The 21,679-nt window shown below is 40.7% G+C and overlaps 1 protein-coding gene across 1 annotated transcript in view; it reads right to left on the bottom strand.

Annotated features, from left to right (window-relative positions):
• Positions 1 to 21,679, bottom strand: part of LOC150088162 (uncharacterized) — a 263,728-nt gene that overhangs the window by 7,978 nt on the left and 234,071 nt on the right. Inside the window, exons 12-13 of the mRNA XM_090370052.1 lie at positions 21,335 to 21,432; positions 3,221 to 3,524 (exon numbers count right to left, since the gene is read on the bottom strand). Coding sequence (XP_090226178.1) covers positions 3,221 to 3,524; positions 21,335 to 21,432 — 402 coding nt within the window. The remainder of the gene's footprint in view (positions 1 to 3,220; positions 3,525 to 21,334; positions 21,433 to 21,679) is intronic.

A 21,679-nucleotide genomic window follows, 5' to 3' on the forward strand; every position in this document is an offset into this window, starting at 1 on the left:
GCCATAATTATGAGAGCTTCTTTGGACTCAGGGGAGGTACCCATGGACTGGAGATGTGCAAATGTGACCATAATTCACAAAGGAGGATCAAAGGGCGACAAGTAATTATAGACTTGTTAGTTTAACTTCTGTTCCAGGAAAATTAATGGAGGCACTGATAAAAGAAACACTGCAGGATCATCTAGACAAGACTTCAGTTATAGCTCTGACACAGCATAGTTCTGTTAAGGGAAAATCTTGATTGGATACTATGATGTGGTCACAAAGGAAACAGATGCAGGGAATAACTTTGATATCATATATTTGGATCTTAGAAAGGCTTTTCATATTGTTGCACATGGAAGACTGCTGCACAAATTGGGGCACTGCGGCATTGGAGGCAAATTGCTGCTAGGGATAAAGGGATGGTTGAGTGGGATAAGACAGAGTGGTAATCAATGGACACTGCTCATCATGGACTAATGTTATTAGTGGAGGTTCAGTGTTGGATCCATTGTTGTTTTCTGTATTAATAAATGATATTGATGATGGTATATCAAGCTTAATGTCCAAGTTTGCAGATGATATGAAGGTTGGCAGGGTTGCTAAGGACACTAATGACAGTACGCTGCTGCAAAAGGATCTAGAAAAGTTGAGCAGATGGGCTGAGAGGTGGCAAATGAAGTTTAACATTAATAAATATAAAGTACTACATATGGGAAGCAGTAACCCCAGAGTAAAGTATCAGCTCTGTGGTACTACACTGACAGTGGTAGAGAATGAAAAGGACCTGGGAGTAATTGTGCAGGCAGATATGAAGTTTACTAAGCAGCACAGACGGTCTGCAAAAGTAGTTCATGGTGTCTTGTCAATAATATACAGGAATTTTTCTAGCAGGGATAAGGAGGTGATTATCCCCTTGTATAAGGCAATGGTCAGACCACACCTTGAGTACTGTATACAGGTGTGGGGGACTCATTTTAAGAAGGATGTAGAGCTGTTGGAACAAGTACAGAGAAGGGCAACAAGATTAGTGAATGGAACAAAGGGTTGCTCTTACGAAGACAGGCTTAAGTTTTGCAAACTACTGTCTGGAGACTAGGCACCTGCGAGGTGATCTGATTGAGGTATATAAAGCCTTGAATGGTTTGAGCATGCTCAATGCCAATGGGATTCTTCCTCTTGCTCAGAATAATCACCTGAGAGGGCATAAATTCAAATTGAGGAAAGACACATGTAGGATAGATGTGCGGAAGTTTGTCTTTAGTCAGCGGGTAGTTGTTTGGTAGAATAGACTTCCATCCTTTGTTGTGGAAGTTGATAGCCTAAATAAATTTAAGGCTGGATGGACTGGACAGGTATTTGGAATGAATAGAGGGGTGAAATGGAGTTTTTTTTTGGCTGATTCTGCATAAGCTTACTTTCTTTCATCATGTGCCTCTACTAATGCATCCAACAAAACTGAACACATTAATGTGAGTGTAGAAGGAGCAGATTATTCTATGAACCTGGTATAGAATAGGATGTATGCTATACCACATAGCTATCAACAACCTGTAAGGTACTAAGAGTTTCTGTATAGCACACACTTAGGATATTGCATAGTTTGAATGTGACTTAATTGTAAATTCTATTTCATAGATCTCTGCAGTATAAATGCTCCCTTCTGCAGAAGGGGATCTGCCTTCATATGATGTTGGTTGGAAAGTCCTACAATGGATTTCAATTTTTAAAAACCATCAGTGTAAATAGGTAGTTAAGAAGTCAGGGACTTCAGTTCGATGGACAGAATGGAATTTCTGATAGACTATCAGTTGCACATTTCCCTTCTCCCAATTATGAAAGGAATAATTATAGACTAAAATGATGCAGTGGATGAAAAGGATATACATGTGAGGGGGCAACAAGGTCTGCCCTCAAGCTAAAATAAAGGAGCTCTCAAAATTGAAGGCCAAAAGGTCAGTTAGCCCTTGGACAAACAGATTTTCCCACCCAGTTCAAAGGCTACTGAAGTTAAAGAAATGGAGGATGGTAGCAAGTCAACTATATCTTTGGCTGAAGTGGCAAAAGAACTCCAGTTTTGACAGATGGTGAGAACAGAGATGGGCAAAATTTGCAGCCAATTGCTTTGGCAAGAGATCAGAAGGCTCAACCTACCACTTTGAGAAGAAGCAAATTTTCTACTCTTAGCCCATTTTCAAAATATAGTTTGGATTGATTGAGTTGTGAAAGTGGGTAGGTTAAATGCATTTAGGGAAGGATTATGCAAATTATTAGATGGGAGGATAGACAGTGGGGGTGAGTAGTATATATATATATTTTTTTTTTTTTTTTTAGTTTGCTTCCCTGCATCAATGCCACTTCTAATGCTAATAAAACAGTGTTTGTTTTATGAGCTCTTCTACTCACAATCAATCTATTATATATTATCAAAGCCATTCATGTATATGATTGTTTATGATACTAGTCTCAAGTTTTATATCTACAAAGATAAATTATCTATCAATCAAATTCTCAACCAGAAATCAGGTTTATTACTAACTCGAATTTAATGAGTAAATTCTTAAATATGAGATTCAGTAATTGATGCATTGTGCAAATGACTACTTAACATTGCATACAATGTTAACAACTAAACCAGATAACAGTTTCTGCTATGGTCTTATTACTTCAAGTATACACATAGGCATTGTTTTTGTTTCTTGATTCTTTTGATAGGGAAAAAAAAAAAAAAAAGGAATGAAGTGATATAAATAGAGCATGTCACCTAAAGGAAGTTTCTTGATTAATAAACTAACTACTGAATGTTAAAAACTGGAACCCTACTGTTGACCTTTAATACTAACCTCCAGAGCATTCTGCAATCAACTTGGGTCCTAAATATCACAGACAAGTTGGTCACAAAATCTGACATACCCCCAGGTAAAGCAGCGACTACTCTTCATGTGTTGTAGAAGTATAGTAAGTGTTCAATCATACTACTAATACTTAACCTTTATAACATGCATTTTCAAATATCTCTGAACAGTCAACTTTTCATAAACATTTATTATCAAATTAAATCATTAAAAGACTGTTTTAAATCTTGCACACCAGTGTGCCAGGTTAGGTCAACTTGTACTAAATATTCGTAAAGTTCTCTTGTTCATGTTTAGTGTGGTAAAAAGAAGTAAACCTTATTTAAATAAGAGTTTTAATTAGCATTTTCTTATTAATTTTCATTAAGTAAATAAAGTGATACCTTTCAGCTTTTCACCAGCAACCTTTTGAACGACTGCATCAATTTCACTAGCCATCATGTAGCAATAGGTATCAGATGACACATAATCTGGTGTTGCCTTCTGTATATTATCTTCTGCTGAATTTGTTGAGCCTTGAGGAAAATGATAATAAGGATGGGTAACTGCACTGCTCTTTGAAGATGTGCTTGGAAGCTTTGGTGGCCTTGGTGGAGGAGCAGGTGCTTTTGGGGAATGGGATAACAGATTTACAGAATAAGACTTTTCCACTACATTATGGCTATCTGAATGGTTTCTTGTAATTTCCTGTATATATAAATATTTTACTCCATGAGTAACAGAAAAAAAAACAATAAAAAAAATCATAACTTTTTTGAACATTTGAAATTAGACTACTTTAATATCTAACTTCACTAAATGCTATTACAATTAATTTATTTCACATGACTCTTGTCATGAGAAACTATTCCACTAATAAAAAAACATTTCTTACACAGAAATGAATTTCTGCTCATGCTGTAGTTGTTGAGATTGGAGTTTGGTAGTACAAGAGCAGCTGTGTCCATATTGCACCTGTTCATTGGCTACGCTAGGAAAAATGTATAAGGATTAATTAAAGGCTATCATACATGTGGATTTGTTTAAGCTAACTGAATAATTCAGTCAAGATGCACTATTTCCTATGATATGGTGTAGTGCCCAACAGCTCAAATAAATTTACCAAAGATAAAAGGCTGAAGTGTTGTCGGTTTGGTTGTGCAGACAGTCTGAGGATGTGATTCACAGTTAACAATGAGTGGTAGTGAATGAACTATGGAGGATCATCCCTCACAAAAATAAAGAGGTGCATCAAATGGGTGCAACCAATTTGTGTTCTGGCAAGAACAACTTCATGTCTGTTTTTTGAAACTGGAGTTCCACAGCTGTGGCTCATGTTGAGGCTGCAATAATTTACTGTTAGTCTGAGATTGCAACAGTTGCTCCCTTCATAGTTGATTATGGCATGCTTGTTGGATGAGATGTTTAATAGTCTGAATATAGAACCTATACTTCTGCATAACACTGGGTGTTGGGCAGCTTTATCTGCATTTTCATTTCTGGGAATAATACAGCTGGAAGCATTACAGCTAATGTATTTTATAATTGTAAATGGAATTATTTACTTTAGGAGTTAGATTTGTTTCCTGTAGGCAGAAGACTGCAGGGTTATACTGGAAAAGGTCTCTGATTTCATCAAAATTAAAGCAGTAATCTCTACTATTCCACTGTAGGAAATTAATCCTTGTTTAATTTTAGTGGAACCCTCAGTCTGCTTCTGAAAGACTTGTACTTTATGCAGCTGAGTTTTACATTCCTCCTTTCTTCGGAATGCATGGACATGGACATGTGGACATCTGTATATGTAAGGGCAGCACCTAGAACGTTTGTTCAACTCCGCCTCGTATCTCTGTGAAGAACAGTATCACTACAATTGGGCCAGATGTGTGTGACATCGGTTTGTGTGTATTATGTGTGTGTTCTGTTCTGGCTGCTTGGCTACCCAGAAGCATTAGTCACCTGGACAGATGATTCTGGGTACTTGTCCACACCACAGGAAGGTGGGCCAGTCCCCCAGCTGTTGTTGTTGTTGTTCGGTTTAACGACACAAGGGCTACTAAGGCCAAATTGTGTCTCTTCAGCGTTAATTGGCAAAAAGCACATTGTTAGAGAAATTACATTATATGCTTCCGTACAAACCAATATGTTTTAGATATAATAAAAAAGTTCTTCAATATTTGCTTCATTTCCTAAGATGCGAGATAAATCAGGTGATATATTCAATGTAGACAGCGACTGAAAAGTGTTTGACCTGATGGTTGAATGTAAGGGACAATCAACCAGGAAATGACGGACTGTAAGTTGCGTCTGACAGGATGGGCACTGGGGTGGGTTTTCACCCAATAATAGAAAGAGATGAGTATGGTGAGTGTGTCCAATTCTGAGTCTTGCCAGTACCACTTCCTCTCGTCTGTTTCTTCGGAAGCCAGACAGCCACAGCTTTGGATCTTCTTTTATCTGGTAAAGTTTATTGTTAGGGTCACTTTTCCAGGTCTGTGACCATTTATTGTAGCAGGCTTTGCGTACGACAGACTTAAAATCAGAGAAAGGAACCTGAGGATGTTCTGAGAGAGCGGGTTGAGGATGTTTAGCGGCAAAGTCGGCACTTTCATTTCCCGGAATGCCTGAATGGCCAGGGATCCAGCAAAAACTAATTGACCGATTGGACACACTGCAAGCAAATAGCTGGGAATGAATCTGTTTCAATGTAGGGTGAGAAATGGAGGAATTCTTACTTATGGCAGAGACAGCACTAAGAAGCAGTAGTGTTTTTCTACGCAGGTGTAATGGGGGATCATGAGCTTCAATATATAGACTTTGGATCGGAGAAGTCCTGAAAGCTCCCAGCGCAGTCCTCAGAGCACTGTGATGGATCATATTTAGCCGTTTTAAAGTAGTGCTCCTGGCAGAGTCATACACTGGACAACCATAATTACCTTACTAAGCGCCAACTTAATGGCATATAATCCAGCTGTGAAGACGCTGCAAGCAAGCGGTAGTGTGGCTGAAATTGTACATAAAGGAAAAACTGCCGCAGCACCCACCATACTCTCAGTTTTTGAACCATCGGTATAAATTTTACAGGCATGGTTGTCCGTAGCATGAGCTGAAGGTAACTGTCTGATGTTGCAGGAAGGTATGTTTTTCCCCCACTGGAGGAAGTATGTATCTTGAGAGACAGACACATATGTCCAAGGAGCAACAGGTGTAGTTGTGTCTTGGAAGATTTCATTTAAATCAACGTTCCAAGTTTGAATAAGCTCTTTGATCCTGAGGGAGGCGGGTCTATTTTCTTTTGGCTTGCTCTCAAAGAAGGCTTCCCAACGAGTATTATAGAGATATTCCCAACTTGGGTGCGATGGTAGACTCTGGATCTTAGCAGCGTAGTGAAGCAGTAGTGTTTTTCTACGCAGGTGTAATGGGGGATCATGAGCTTCAATATATAGACTTTGGATCGGAGAAGTCCTGAAAGCTCCCAGCGCAGTCCTCAGAGCACTGTGATGGATCATATTTAGCCGTTTTAAAGTAGTGCTCCTGGCAGAGTCATACACTGGACAACCATAATCTAACCGTGAACGGATTAAACTTCTGTAAAGATGCAGCAAAGTACACCGATCAGCTCCCCATGACATAGATGAGACCGAACGAAGTATATTCAAATGCTTTAAGCAAGAAGTTCTCAAATAAGTGATGTGAGCTTGGAAATTTAGTTTGCAGTCTAATATTAATCCAAGAAATTTAACGGTATTAACGAGAGGGATTGGAGTATTGTTTATTTGTAATTCAGGTTCAGGATGGAGAGCTCGCTTCTTGCAAAAGTGAGTGACAGTGCATTTATTTTCTGAGAGTCTGTAACCGTTCCGTGAAGTCCAGGATTCTATTTTGGTTATGGCAAGTTGTAGCTGCCGTTCAATGGTATTCATACTTTGAGATTGACAGGAAATGGTAAGATCATCTGCATACATATAAGTTTGAACGGTTTTTGGGATATCTCGGGTCATGCTGCTAACTCTGATTGAAAACAGTGTTGGACTGAGTATTGATCCCTGCGGGACTCCCTCTTCCTGGATGTGAGATGTAGAGAGGACGTTTTTGTATCGGACTTGAAAAGAGCGCAGTTGCAGGAAATTCTGAATTATTTCTGGCAAATGACCCCTAAGCCCCAGATGGTAAAGGTCCATAATAATACCATGCCGCCATGTAGTGTCAAATGCCTTTTCAAGATCTAAATTTACCATGACTAGATGTTGTTTCATGACAAAGGCATTCCGGATATGAGACTCGGCTTTAATGAGCACATCTAGGGTTGATCTATTTTTTCGAAAGCCATATTGGTGATCTGGAAGGAGATTCTCTGACTCCAGGATGTAAGTGAGCCTAGTATGAACCATTCTTTCGAAAATTTTTCCCATGCAGCTTGTAAGAGATATTGGCCTGTAGTTTTCAACACAGGAAGGATTTTTTCCTGGTTTTGGTAAGGCGATAATGAACGAATGGTGCCATGAAGATGGATAGGCATTTTCAGAGTAGATCCAATTGTAAAAAATTAATAGGGTTCTCAAGTCTTCTTCAAGTAAATGCTTTAACATAATGTAATGAACTCCATCTGGACCTGCAGCACTATTGGAAGATCTGTTTAATGATTCTTGAAGTTCTATTAACGTAAACGGTTGGTTGTACGGGAATGAACGGCGCGTGGAGAAGTTGATTTTATACCGTTCTGCACCTGCTTTGATTTTCTGGAAGGTGGAGGCATAGGTGGGAGATGCTGATATTTTTGCAAATGATTCTGCAAATGCATTTGCAACTTCTTCGGGAGTAGAAATGTCTTTCCCTTTCCAATGAAGTATCGGAGAGGGCGGCCGAGCAAATTTGCCATTTAGTGCCTGTATTCTTTTCCAGATCACTTGTGTGTCCGTGTCTTTGGTAATGGTGGAGGCAAAAGCAATCCATGAATCCCGTTTCGCTTTCCGCCTAACTTGTCTAGCTTTTGCTTTTAGTCTTTTAAAAGCAATTAGGTTACTAGTGGTGGGATACTTGCGGAAATGATTCCAGGCGCGGTTTTTATCCTGTTTGGCAATTAAACAATCTGTATTCCACCAGTTATTTCTGTGTTTTCGATATGGTGTGGATTTTGGAATGGAGGCCTTAGCTGCAGTCAGAATCTGATTGGTTATGTAAGTGTTGACATCATCAATATGTTGCCTTTGAACATAAAATCTGTCTAAGCGTATCTGGGCAGAATAGCCACCCCAGATTGCCTTTTTAAACTGCCAAGTGGATCGTTGGTCAGGATTTGAAGTTACCCCTGTTTGTAGCGAGCAAATAATTGGAAAGTGATCACTGTTGAAGGGATCGGTTAATACCGACCATGTCATGATTGGAAATATGGATGGTGAACAAATTGACAAGTCTACTGCGGAAGCAGATCCGGTTGCTAAGTGGATGTAGGTAGGAGATCCAGAATTTAATAAATTAAGATCATTATTATGCATGAATTCCTCCATCAATTTGCCTCTTATATCCATTGTGGCCGATCCCCACAATGGATGGTGTCCGTTAAAGTCACCAAAAAGACAAATTGGAGTTGGCAGTTGTGCAATTAGGTTGTCAAGTTCTGAAAGCAGAAGTGGGGCAGATGGCGGAATATAAATGGAAACAATGGTAATTGACGTACCAACTGCAAGGCGAGCTGCCACAGCTTCTAGGGTAGTTCTCAATTGGATCGGCTTGGATGGTATGTTAGCGTTAACAAGAATAGCAACTCCTCCACATGCAGGTGATACCGAGTTCCTATCTCGTCTGTAAATGGTATAACTTGAAAATTTTGGCAAAACTTGGGGCGACAAGAATGTTTCCTGTAAGCATACACCTATGGGATTAAATTGAGCTATTAAATCTCTTATGTCATCAGAATGAGTGCTTAGTCCTCTGCAATTCCATTGTATATTCTTATTCATTATTTGGGTTTACCTGAGGGTGATTCATCTGACTGTTTTCTGTACGTGGGACATTTTTTGCGGTCCTTTGAGAATGTGGGGCGTCCAGTATCCATGGTGTCCTCTGCATGGAGTTCTAGAATAGGTTCCTCATTGTCTAGCAGCTCATCTACATCCATGCTTTTGGAGGGAGATTCCATTTTTTTAGAGACTGATTCAGATTAATTGTTCTTTTCCAACTGGGGCTAATGGGGTATGAGTAGGAATGCTGATTGGAGTATTTGTGGCTTCACTAGTTCTTTTTGGAGGATTATCTTTCTTTGAGGTTGAAAGCGTAGATTTGAGCCAGTTCGCCAGAGAGGTGTTAGGTGGAACTGATACATCTGTTTGAGCTGCAGTAGAAACGAAGTTCCAAGTGCGAGCTGCATAGGAACGACTACTAGGCAGGGTCGACATAACTTGTCTACGTGCCTCAGGAAAGGTAACTTTATTTTCTATTTTGTACTTTTGAATTTTCTTTCCTGTAATCCATAGCTCACATGTTTTGGAAAAAGCTGGGTGGCTTTCTTTGCAGTTGGGACAAACAGGGGTTTTGACAGAGCAATCCGCTTAAGTATGATCTTTAGAGCCGCAGATGGGACATATGGCCTCACCTCTACATGCCTGCTGCGAATGCCCGTATTTCTGGCATTTGAAGCAGCGAACGGGATTCAGGATAAATGGTCTTATACGACAATTCAAATAGCCAGCTTTAATTGAGGATGGTAAGTCTGGCGTACTGAATGTTAAGATGATCGATCTCGTTGGAGTGAGATTTCCATCTTTTTTAGTCATAATCCGTTTCACATTTGTAACTTTGACTACTTAGTTCTTGAAGTAGCTCTTCTTCGGAGACTGTAATTAGGTCCCACTCACTGATTACACCCTTTGATGAATTTAAGGTTCTGTGTGGAGTAATTGATACTGTGAGCCCACAAAATGATGTTGTGTTTAAGAGCCGCTCAGAATGTTTGGCGGTGGCAGTTTCAATGAGGAGATCTCCGGATTGTAGTCTTTTCACCATTTTCGGTGATCCAGTAATTGAGTCCAAATATTTTTGAATCAAGAACGGTGACAATTTTCCTACAGGTTGGGAGGATAAAGAATGAATGACCAAGAAATTTGGTAATTCATCATGGCATTCAGGTTCCCTTCTAAGCCTTTTGGGCTGGTTGGTGTCACGGTCGTTGTCAGGAATTTCTGACCTTGAGCTTGATGGCTCTAAAGGTGGATAATTAGTCGTATCCATGTTAGCTCCTTTTGGCCCTGGGGGTATATGTTTACCACCCAGATTACCGGCCCCGCCACGGGGAGGCAGGAGCAGTGCCGCTTGTGGCCAAGCGTATAGGTTAGTACAATTAGTAAGACTAATTTAATTAAAGAAAAAGGTTCTTTCCTTCTGGGCTCTCTTCTTAGTGCTTTTAAGAAAAAGGGCTACTTAACGAAAAAGTTTAATAATCAAGGGAGAAAACAAAAGAGAACCTAGTCGCTTAGAGGAAAACACTTTTCAATCGCACGAGAATCGCTTGGCCACGGAAACGCTTGGCACCCGGGGCCCAGTCCCCCAGCAAAACACATACTGTCTCAAGAGAGACTAACCCACCTGGTGTTGTCAGCAGGTGGGCCAGGAACCTCTGGGGGCCCATTCCAGAGGCAAGAGAGGAGAAAGAAAAAAAAAAAAAAAAAAAAAAAAACGCTACCCGTGGTGCAGGTTATAAAAAAAAGAAAAGAAAAAAAAATAAATAAAAATAAAATAAAAAATAATAAAAAAGCTAGTGGTGCATGCAGGTAATATATTATAATAAAGGTAATACGTTGTAATATATTATAATAATAAAGTGATATATTTATGTATGAGAAATAAAAATAAAATAAAAATTGATAGTGTGGCAAATTGAACAAAAAAAAACGATAATAATTATATTAATAATAAAATAAAAAATAATAATAATAAAAAATAAATATAAATAATAAAAATTAAAATAAAATATATAGAGGAAAAAAAATAAAAAATAAAATATATAGAGAAAAAATAAATAAATAATAATAAAATAAAATAATACATAATAAATAAAAATTTGAATTTAGCCTTTAGCCTTCCCCTTTACAAGTGTGAAATCTAGGCTGTAGAATCGTTTCTGGTTTTGGTTGGCATTGGCATACACGGTCTTTCGCCTGGTAAAAATGCCAGATGCAAAGGCCTGCAGGGAGGAAAGATTGCCTGGAGTCTGGATTAGTTGATCCACATTGGTTGGGGAGAAGTTCAGAATGTCTCTCCGAAGTTGATCTCTGAGATCCTCGTACAAGTCACAGTCAAAAAGAAGGTAGTACCAGTTTTCCTTACCTCCAACAAAAGCATAGGTCGGTAGCGAGAAGCCCCAGTTGGTACAGCTTTTCATTCAGGGAGCCGTGGCCGGTCACCAAGAAGGACGTTTCAAGGCTGAGAGAGAACCAGGATCTTGCAGTTTTGGTCATCGCAAACTTTACCTCGGGGAGGAATCTTTTGGTTACTGTGCCTTGTGGCGACGTATTCCACCTGGTTTGCCAGATGTTGACCAGTTGGCTGTAACATCTTGTTTTTTCCCACTTATCATCTGCAGTGAGATTAAGCTCAATATCCAGAATACAGGTTGGTATTTTCTTTCTGATTCTGAAGCAGAGACCACGGAAGATCGTAAACAAATCAAGCGGAGAGTTCCCGCAATTACCTGAATAGCTGCCGTGGAGACAGTCTTGCATATACGGTGGGTAGCCAGGATCATTCCTCTTTGAATGGAGTTCAGTTTGTTTCTCATTTTTATTATAACTGCACGGTGGAACCACACACCGGCAGCATAAGTTACAATGGGTAGGAATACTGCTTTGTAGTATAGCGATAACGTTCTCTTAGACAAACCCCAATCACTTCGAGAGACTGAGGATGGAGGCAGAAAAACCTTTAACTTTGGTGCTGAGGTGTTGGAGGTGTGGGAAGAAGCAGAGTTTGTGGTCTATAGTGACCCCTAAGACCCTTGCTTGCGTAACTAAAGGCAGTTGCACACCAGAGATCTTGATTTGTGGGGGTCTCCGCAGGTCAAGTTTGTTCTTGAAGATCATTTTGGATTTAGCTGGATTTATATGGAGCTTGTTTAACCTGGTCCAGATGGAGAGATTGGACAAAACATGCTGAGCATTAGCTTCCAGAGCAGAGTGTGAGTTTCCAGAAACGATGATGGTGAGATCATCCGCAAATGCTACAATTTGTGTTGTCAAAGGAGTTACCGAGCCAATTTTGGAGAACCATGTTCCAGACCAGGGGCCCCAGGACAGAGCCCTGAGGACAACCCCGGTAGACAGGCCTTGTGATCTGAAGAAATTGATTTTACTACTATAGAGCGTTCTGAAAAGTAGTTCTGGAACAGCATGGTTTACCTGTGCCCATTTCCTGTTCAGTAAATATTTCTATCGAGTCATCTTCAAGTGATTTGTCTTCTGCTTCCACACGATGTGCTGTGAACTGCATCAGCAGATTCGGATGTACTGTTCGTTTGTTGGGAAAGATCAGTTGGTTGAACTTTCATACCACCAACTCAGGGGAGTGTCGCTAGTGTCGTTGTTAGTACGGTTGATGTTTTAGTATGCTGCACACTTCATTTAATATCCTAATGTATTCATTGTGCTTTATTTAATTCAGTTGTTGTCCAGAAATTGTCAGTAAGTTTTTCTCTAACTGGCTATAAATTTTAATTGATTTTGTAAACTGTTGATATTAGTTTATTACCTTTGTAATATTGTTAGGCCTAACTCAGGAATCGCTGACTGCCTCGTTTAACCCTAGTTAGTTGTTGGCGCATCGGCTTCTGTGGCTATAATACACCTCCCAAGGTTTTTGCAGTACTCTGATCCAAGCCCGAGGAGGGATTTGAGCCGCGACCTTTGGGTTGCCAGGCAGGCCCTTTACTCACCTAGCCCAGTCGGCTATTTAAATTAGGGCGCTGATACTGGATGTGAACGGCTGATTTTGGCCCCACGATTTCGGCAGAAATTAGAATTGTGCCACTTGACATAAATAATATTGCAAGCACTGGTGTAACTTAATACCATTATAATGACCATATGGATGTCATCCCAGGGCAAATAGCACGTGACAACAGCACGTAAATCCTATTGGTGGTTACTGTTCTTGTGTAGCACTTCTTAAGTTGATTCACCTACTAACTTGCAGTGGGTATCATCTGCACTCATTTTCTGAGCTCCTTCTGTGAGACTGTCTCGCCACTCGCTCATCCGCAGTGAACTCGCCAATTCGTATCTGCTCAAAATGGAGGGTAAATCGAGGAAATCGGCTGTAAACACAACCCTGCCAGTGACCGACAACCCTAAAATAGCAGAGCAACACGAAGAACATGAGGGATCTCAAACTGAACTCCCCATTAAGAACAAAAAATCAATCGGTACCAAATTTGATCGAAAAACCATGTCAAAATCTCAAAACAGAGGGACCATGGAACCCCCCTCTCCCAAACCGAGTACACAGATATGAGACAACCTGACCTCCCCCTTGACCCCAGCATGCCTGAGGGGACAGTTATCCAACAATCGCTACAACTCAAAGTAGCACTGGAGAACGTGCTCAAAGAGCCAACTAACAGAGTTACAACACTTCTTAGGGCAGAAATTGTCACCCTATGGAACAAGCTAGAATCGCTGCTTATCCAGACTCACCTGGAAAGCGAAAAGGCAACTGCAAAATTGGAAGCCTACACTGACTGTGGAGTAAAACAAATGCGACAGCGCGACTCCACATATGCCTATGCGCTGAGGAAGTCACCACCGGACTTTATTCCCGAATCTCAGGAACTGAGCTACCAGACAAACAATTCAGGTGCCAACCTACGGACTACACTGAAGAAAATGCTATCACCCAGACCTAACTTTGTGGTACTTAAACCCCTTACCAATGAAGGTCGTATGTCCAGTGAGGAGGTCAAGAAGACCATCATGGATTCCTTGACAGATGACTTAAAGAACACTAAAATCAAGTCAATTCGCAAAACGCGAAATACGGGAGTAATTATAGAAACAGCCACAAAAGAGGATGCTGAACTGATTGTTAAGAATCCTAAATTACCATCTCTGGGACTCCTGGCCGAGCCCCCTAGACAAAAGGGCCCTTGCATACTGGTACTAGATGTGGACAAGGATCTCCTTCCAGAGGAATTGCAAAGCGAAATTTTCCACAGAAACTTGAAACAGGAACTCCCAGATGAAGAACCAACTTCTCACATAATCCCTAAATTCCAAACAAAACCCAGAGCTGGGCACACCATTAACTGGGTCTTTGAGCTATCACCCAAGGCCTGGAAGATCCTCTCCCAACAAACAAGAATTTACATCAACTGGGGCAGCCACCGCTTTAGGGAGCATGTAGCCGTCCCCAAATGTTTCAGGTGCTGCCGTTTCGGCCACACCACGCACACGTGCAGGCAAAATCTGCCCACCTGTGGCCACTGTGCCGAAATGGGGCATGAATACGCTACATGTCCCAAAAAGTCTCAACCTCCCACATGTGCCAATTGCAAGGCCCTAAAGGTGCCAGCCAACCATTCGCTCCGTGACAGCAGTTGCCCAGTTTATCTCAAAGCCAGAAGTGCTCAACAATCAAGAATAGAATATGGGGAGTAACAGACCAAACCTAAATACCCACACCGTGAAAATAGCACAACATAACGCTCAGAGGGCCAAGGCTGTTGCTGCACAACTGGTCAAAAAGGCAGATGAAGAGAACTTAGATGTGCTGCTACTTCAGGAGCCATACACTCATAACAAGGAGGTAAAAGGCTACCCCTTGAGATTTAAAGTGGTCCAGGTTGATGGTGACACACCCTGGGCCGCGATCGTCGTTCGCAATCCCGAACTGACTGTCACCAAAATCACTGATCTGTGTACTAGCTGGGCTGTGTGCGCCCATGTAATTTCACCACTGGGGCAATTCTACTTAGTTTCGATATACTGTCGACCGGGGGAAGATATTCTTCCTGCCACCCGATATCTACAGACCATCCAGCTACAAATGCCAAATGCAAAACTCATTATAGGGGCTGATGTTAACTGCAGGTCCCCAGCCTGGCACAGCCGAACTCAAAATCACAGAGGAAATAGAAATGGCCAACGTCTTGAGGACTACTTGTCTAACAGCAACCTGGTCATTCTAAACAAACCTAACTGCCTGCCAACTTTCTCCAGTACCCTGTGGGAAGCTACAATAGATATCACCTTAGCCTCAAGCTCCATTGCTCAGCACCTTGCTTCCTGGACAGTCCGTGAGGACTGGACCACCTCTGACCACAAGGTACTAACCTTCCAACTACACCGTTCACTAGTCACTCAACCAACCAACCGAACTCAACAAAGAAGATATGCCCTGAATAAGGCTGACTGGAACCTTTTTAAGGAGGAATTGACCAGTGCAGCCAGCCGCTTCAATCCTAGCGGCCTCAGCCCAGACCAGCATCAATGCGCAATTACACAGCTCGTCAGTAATGCTGCAAACAAGGCTATCAAAAAGAAGAGATTCAGACCTGGTGCTGTCCCCTGGTGGTCACCTGAACTCCAGACTCTTAGACGCGAAGTCATTTACCGACGAAAACGCTATCAACGTGCAAGAAGAACATGGCCTCCAGAAGAAACAGAGGCTTTACTGCAGCAATATCGAGTGGCCAGGAACCAGTATACCACAACAATAAAACAGCGCAAAAGGCGCTCATGGGAAGCCCTGGTAAGCACTGAAGGGAACGCCGATCCCTGGGGGATTGTGTACAAAGTGACCACTAACAAGCTCCCCAGAGGTGAGGTCGTATCAACCACAAAATTACCGAACGGACTGTACACCAGATCGTGGCAAGATACTATCAATAATATTCTAGACGCTACATTCCAGCAGCCTGCTGACCCACACACACCGGAACAGCTACAGCTCTGCACGGAAAATGAAACATATCACACAACTGCAATTGAAGAACCCTTCACCACAACCGAGCTCAACTTAGCTGCATCTAGAATCAGAAACAAGAAGGCTCCGGGCAGAGACATGCTCGATCCAGAAATCGTCCAGAAGGTCACTGAACTTATTCCCACTACAATACTCAACCTGTTAAACCACTGTCTCCACCAAGGATTCTTCCCCACACAATGGAGGACTGCAATCCTTAGACTTATATTGAAGAATGCAACCAAACCACATGATCTGCCACAATCTTACCGGCCCATTGCACTGCTGCCAGTCTTCAGCAAACTTCTCGAACGGATGATCTCCCATAGAATAGAAGCCCACTACAATGACGCTGGTCTCTCCTCACCTAAGCAGTACGGTTTCCGGAAAGGACGCTCCACGATTGATGCACTGGAAACAATCATTGAAGCTGCTACCAACTGCAACTCCAAATACTTTCTACTAATCTCCTTTGACTTTGCTGGTGCCTTCGATTCCCTCTGGTGGCCCAGCGTCCTGGGCAGGCTCCGAAGAGCGCATGTCCCAGAAAACTTATATAGATGCATCAAGACCTATCTCCAGGACCGGCGAGTTGTCGTGTCTGCTCCCCACTGCAGTGTCTCCAGACCAGTCTTCAGGGGATGCCCTCAGGGATCTGTCCTGGGGCCTCTCCTCTGGAATCTGGTGCTGGATGATTTCCTGAACACCAAACTCAACAATGTACAAACCCAGGCCTATGCAGATGACCTGGTCATGCTCTTTTCTGCCAATAACAGAACCCAACTAGAAGCAACTGCCAACCAGGCCATCTCCACCCTTCAAGCTTGGGCAGAGCATAACAACCTAAAGATCTCCCCAGAGAAAACCAATTCGATCCTACTAAAAGGCACCCTTGATTTGAGAAGACCTCCCCAAATCAAGGTCAATGGTGTTACAGTAAAACTAAAAACAGAGCTTAAATATCTAGGTTTGATCTTAGACAAAAACCTTTCCTTCACTCCTCATCTAGACCAACTCAGGATTAAGATCAGGAAGTATGCTGCCCAAGTCTCAAGAGTTGCCCGGAAGGACTGGGGCTTAAAGAAGAGAATGCTGTCACTCTTCTATAAGGCAGTTTTCATCCCGGTTATCACCTATGCTTCTGGAGTCTGGTACAAGAAGGCCAATACCGTAGTAAACAGATCGCGCCTAGGAACTATCCAGCGCTCTCTTCTCCTTCTGTCCTCGCGTGCCTGTCGCACTGTCAGCACCCATGCGCTCCAGGTCCTCACTGGATCTCTTCCACTGGACCTGGAGATTGTTCGTCATGGGTTGCTCTACCAAATAGCCAAAGGAAGAGCAGTTACTTGTGCAGGTTTCACCACTGACCCAGCAAATAATAGAAACGCTGAAAAGAAGAGACTTAATGAACATCTAACAGACACCTGGCAAGAAAGATGGCAGGCATCAACTAAAGGCGCTGTCACCAAAAGATTCCTCCCTGATGTCAGGGCCTCCTACCCCCTCACACCTGTCTGGTTTTCACTGGGACTCTATGCTACCTACCTCCTCACTGGACATGGCTCCTTCCAGAAAAAACTACATGACTTCAGAATTTCAGACTCACCCCGCTGCCACTGTGGAGAGGATCAGACGTGGGAGCACCTTGCCCACAGCTGTGAAATCTACGAGGACTTCAGGAGGATCCTAATAACAAAACTACGCTTCAACTACCAAAATCAAGAACACCTCACCCTACAGAATGAAGAAACTTACCGAGCTCTGACTCAATTTGCAATGGACTTATTTACCAGGCAGAAAGCGCTACCACCACCTTAGTATCCGAATCAATAGGTCATAACAACCATGACTGCCAATTGTTGCTACGCATCATTGAGCCATGGATGCTAACGCCTTGGACCAACTTGCACAAGACTTGACTAGCAGTGCAATAAAAGACAGGGTCCGCACATACCTTGACAAATTCCTCATCATTGATTTCTGGACAAACTTCTCTCGCCCAGATGTGACACATTTCATCAAGAAGAGGCCTAGCATCGATCCCTGGACTTGACCATCAATCTTGGACTCCCGGTTTTGACCACCCCCCCACTGTTCGTTCTGATGGACTACTGGACCAGCCTTCAGTCTGGATGCGACACAGACTCACCAAATGGAGCCCCAATGACGGCACCTGAACTAGACCTTACTGAACATGACCCATCCACCATAGCAGCACTCACACTGCTGGATTTCCAGCAAGTTGTCGGCTCCAACTGACTGGCCGTGCTAGCTGTACCTACCCTGAACTTGCGGAGTATATCTCTCTCTCCTTTTTTTTTTTTTTCGGCTTCTTTCTTCTGTTTCCTGCCATCTGTTCTTTTATCCCCCCCCCCCTATTTTTCTCTTACAGAACGATTTTTTTTTTTTTTTTTTATATTTATTTATTTATTTATTTTATTTTTTTTTTTATTTTTTTTTTTTTTTTGTGGGGTGGTGGTTTTCGTCCACCCGCCACCCCACTCCTCTCTCTGGTGAGGCACTGGGCATGCCACACTGTCATCAGGGGCCATCTTCCCTATTGGCCCCTTTCTTCTGTTTCCTACCCTCCAGTCTTCTGCCTTCCTCCCTTACTTTTCTCTTGCACAACGTTTTTTTTTTTTTTTTTATTTAGTTTATGTTTATATATATATATATATATATATATATATATATATATATATATATGTGTGCGTGTGTGTGTGTATATACATATATTTATATATACACATATGTTTATATACATAAAACTATATACTATATACATCACCAAAGAAATTAAAAACACCAGAATTATCAACAACAACAAAGAATATTTGGATTTTTTAAAAGAACAAAACAACAATATTAGAAGTATAAACACATACGACTTCAAAAACCTCTTTACAAGCATATCGCACGACAACCTAATAGAAGTACTACAGAAATATTACCAAAAATATCACAGCATACTACAATGCAAAAAACAATACTGGAATGACCTCACAAAAATCAGCGTCAAAGGAAACTACATTCTAATGGGAGGCAAAGTGTATATACAATGCAGGGGGATAGCTATGGGATCCAGCAGTTCTTGTGCCATGGCTAACCTCTACCTGCACTATTATGAAAGTAAAATTGCGGACAGTTTAAAATTCTACAGATACATTGATGACGTAATCGTGTTCAACCATGACAACTTTATAAACGTAGCAAAGAACAATTACCCAGCAGACCTTAAAATTGAATGTACAAATCCGGATAACAACCAAAAAGTTGTCTACTTAGACAGCGAAATAGCCATCCACCCAGACAAAATATATACACATCACCATGATAAAAGAGATCATTTTAATTTCGAAACAATAAAACTCACACACTGGGAAAGTAACATAGCAAAGCATATACATGGTAATACTATAAGAAATCAGACAAACAGACTATTGCAAATATGCAACAATATGAATAGTGGAAAAATAGCTATTAAAAAACTCATAACGCTGGATAGAAACAAAATTCCCAAAAAATACAGTAGATATCACGTAAGAACTGCCATATACGCAAATGTTAGAAAACACCATCCCAATGTAGACCCATATACTTTTATCAAAAGCCAACTAAAAATATAATAGTAATTACTCAGAAGAGTAACCCCTTATTTACTAGGTTTATTGCACCCAGGCGAGGCTCGTCGCCTGACTGCACTACGACCTATTGCCAAAATTAACCCCCCCCCCTCCCATAGTAAGAGGCTGTATATATGTATATAGTTTTACCTCAGGACAAACAAGTGCTTTTACGCCTTGGAAAAGCGGGGTACCGGCACTGTCCGAGGTAAGGCATAAAATAAATGTAAAAATAATGTAAATACACAACTAAGTTAAGTAAAGTAAATTCATTGAACCAACCACCAAAACACAATAATAGACCTTGGCCTTAATATCGGGGACTTCGGCCAACACACCATCTGCACATATGTGAAACATTAACGCGACAGGGCCATAAAAACAGCGCCATAGGGATGGCCATCCATAAAACCAGTTAAAAGTGGGAAATTTTTCCTTATTTCGACTCTACGACCTCCACAGAAACACATCAAGTAGGATGGGAAACTTTCCTTTTTCGACACTACAACCTCCACTTAAACACATCAAGTGAGTAAAGTTATTGCAATATTTTTATTAAAAAACTTACCCGTTGGGCTTTGTGTATTCTATCACAGTTGCTGGGTAGATGATGGGAAATTAATTTGGTTAATTATAAAAAAAGAATTTAACTAATAACAATTAGGAATAATATAAACAAGGGTTCAAAAATTAGAATTTAGTACTGAAAAAATAGCAAAGCTGTGATAGATACAAACAGAAACGGGTAAGTAAGAAATGCATTACATCGAATGGACTGTCAATCCTCTCAAAGCCCCCGATGAAGTAGGGGATTGACGTACATGTGATGTAATACTGAAATGTATAAGAATGTTTTATATAATATTATAAAGTAGTATTGATAATTTGCTTATTGCTATAGTTTTTCATTAATAATTGTATGACAATTTCTTTAGCAATACGTAACAAGTTGAAAAATCCTAAATGTATAGGCCATGGTAAATTAAGATAACCGAGATTAGGCTATCGTAAAGAACAGTTATGTATTTACTAAAATACCTATGTGTAAAAAACACCTGTAATTAACAAAATTAATACAAAAGAATAACAAACCACAAAGATAAGACAAAAGAATAATAATATGTACTCTGTTTGTACCCATGCATTGCTAAAACAGCTACTGGGACAACAGAAAAAGCTAGTAAGAAATTAAATTAAATAAAACTACTATAATTATAAATAAAATACGGCATGAACTATCATATTACAAAAGAATAATATATATATATATATATAAAGAGAGATATTTGCCTTTTAAAGTCTCTTCTCCGAACATTACATAATATTGTACAGAGAGTTCACCATTTCAGTCAAAAATCACTCATTCTCTAGATTGCTTGGCACTTGGGACCAAGTGATATCATGCTTTGGGGGAGGGTGTTTCTAATGGTTTCCAACTGGTGCAGCACACACTGTCATAAATGCAGCATCCTTACAGTGAAGTTCGGATGATTCAGTTATCTACAATGCTGAAATTTTATGAAAGCAGCCCTTATAGGTTTCAACATGAAAATACTCCATATCATAAAGCAAGGATTGTAAATGCATCGATTGAAGAGAATAACAGAACACTGCAGTGGCAAGCAAACAACCCTGCCCTCAGCCTATCAGAACATCTTTAGGATCAACTGGAATGAAGGATTGGGGAAAGACCAAGATGGTCCTTTTTGGGAGTGCAAAAAAATAACTTTCTACCAGAAATTAGTGGAAAGCCTTCCACAACGATTCAAAGCAGCAATTACAAAAGTGAGTCAGCACACTAAATGCTATGAATAAGTATGAGTTTTGTCCATAACTATAAATGAACATTTACTTTTACAAGAATAATGTATTCAATTATTATATTTCATTTTTTAAACATTTAAAATGATTATTTTTATTTAAAAGTGTGAAAAACTGATATCTTACTTTGTGAAGAGTTGTATCATCACAAGAATCAGAATGGGTTCCACTGTCACAAGTACTGCTTCCACTGACTGTGCTTAGGCGGTCACATGATACAGAACCTTTTTTGAAGGGGATTAGTAAAAAAAAAAAGCATTAGGTATCAATAATGTAACTCATAAAAACACTCACATTAAACTTCAGTCTCGCTTGGCTTGCCAGGAATTGTCACTAAAAACTATAATGCTGTCTGATAAAACACAAGTAAATCTTAAAATATCTCATATCATAGAAATGTCTGTTTAAATAAATGGCAGATTACCCTTTTGGGATTTACAGTTTTTGTGTGTACAAATACTACTGTTTTTT

This window comes from Mastigoproctus giganteus, chromosome 3 (genome assembly GCF_048544385.1).
Source record: "Mastigoproctus giganteus isolate SK-2022 chromosome 3, ASM4854438v1, whole genome shotgun sequence".
In the NCBI taxonomy this organism is placed as follows: Eukaryota; Metazoa; Arthropoda; class Arachnida; order Uropygi; family Thelyphonidae; genus Mastigoproctus; species Mastigoproctus giganteus.